The 1,151-nt window shown below is 44.9% G+C and overlaps 1 protein-coding gene across 1 annotated transcript; it reads left to right on the top strand.

The window, feature by feature from the left end:
- The first annotated feature begins 203 nt into the window (after positions 1–203).
- On the top strand, positions 204–1,151 carry LOC127680076 (olfactory receptor 10A4). The gene has a single exon (XM_052175659.1). The coding sequence runs from the start codon at positions 204–206 to the stop codon at positions 1,149–1,151; it is 948 nt and encodes a 315-aa protein (XP_052031619.1).

The raw sequence follows: 1,151 nt of genomic DNA, 5'->3' as shown, positions 1-1,151 counted from the left end.
AAAACAATTGTGAACTCAGTAGTCAAAATTATTTCATGCATTTTGAAGAGGATGAATGCTTGATATCCAATATTCATAACAAATGTAGAATATAGATCCACATGAAGTTCCCTATTTATAGTACAATGTAAGCTTATAACATAACATGTAGAAGCTTTTTCTACCTTTCTGAATCTTGAATGCCCAATGGAATCATGCAAAGAATGACCTGGGGAAACTGGACAACTGTCAGGGAATTTATTCTTATGAGCTTCTCAAGCTTGTCCTATGAAGTACAGGCTCTACTATTTCTCCTGTTTTTGATCATTTACCTAGTCACACTCATGGGCAATGTCCTCATCATCCTGGTTACTACAGCTGACTCTGCTCTGCAAAGTCCTATGTACTTCTTCCTCAGAAACTTATCCTTCCTGGAAATAGGCTTCAACTTGGTTATTGTGCCCAAGATGTTGACTACTCTGATACTCCAAGACAAAACCATCTCCTTCCTCGGCTGTGCTACTCAGATGTATTTCTTCTTTTTCTTTGGAGCTGCTGAATGCTGCCTCCTGGCGACAATGGCATATGACCGCTACATGGCAATCTGTGATCCCTTGCACTACCCAATAATCATGAGCCGAAGGTCCTGTGCCCAGCTAGCAGCTGCCTCTTGGTTCTCTGGGTTCCCAGTAGCCACTGTGCAAACCACATGGATTTTCAGTTTCCCTTTTTGTGGCCCCAACAGGGTGAACCACTTCTTCTGCGACAGCCCCCCTGTCATAGCATTGGTCTGTGCTGATACCTCCCTATTTGAACTGGAGGCTCTAACAGCCACTGTCCTGTTCATCCTCTTTCCTTTTTTGTTGATCCTGGGTTCCTATGTCCGCATCCTCTCTACCATCTTTAGGATGCCTTCAGCTGAGGGGAAACGCAAGGCCTTCTCCACTTGCTCCTCCCACCTCCTGGTTGTCTCCCTCTTCTACAGCACTGCCATCCTCACATACTTCCGGCCACGTTCAAACACCTCCCCTGAGAACAAGAAAATATTGTCACTCTCCTACACAGTTGTCACTCCCATGTTGAACCCCATCATCTACAGTTTGAGGAATAATGAGGTGAAGGCTGCATTGAGGCGAATCATTCGCAGAAGTCTGGGCCCTCAGAAACTATGA

The sequence above is a fragment of the Apodemus sylvaticus genome, chromosome 1, assembly GCF_947179515.1.
Source record: "Apodemus sylvaticus chromosome 1, mApoSyl1.1, whole genome shotgun sequence".
NCBI lineage: Eukaryota > Metazoa > Chordata > Mammalia > Rodentia > Muridae > Apodemus > Apodemus sylvaticus.
Note: the sequence above shows the minus strand (reverse complement) of the source record. Positions and strands in the feature narration are given on the sequence as shown.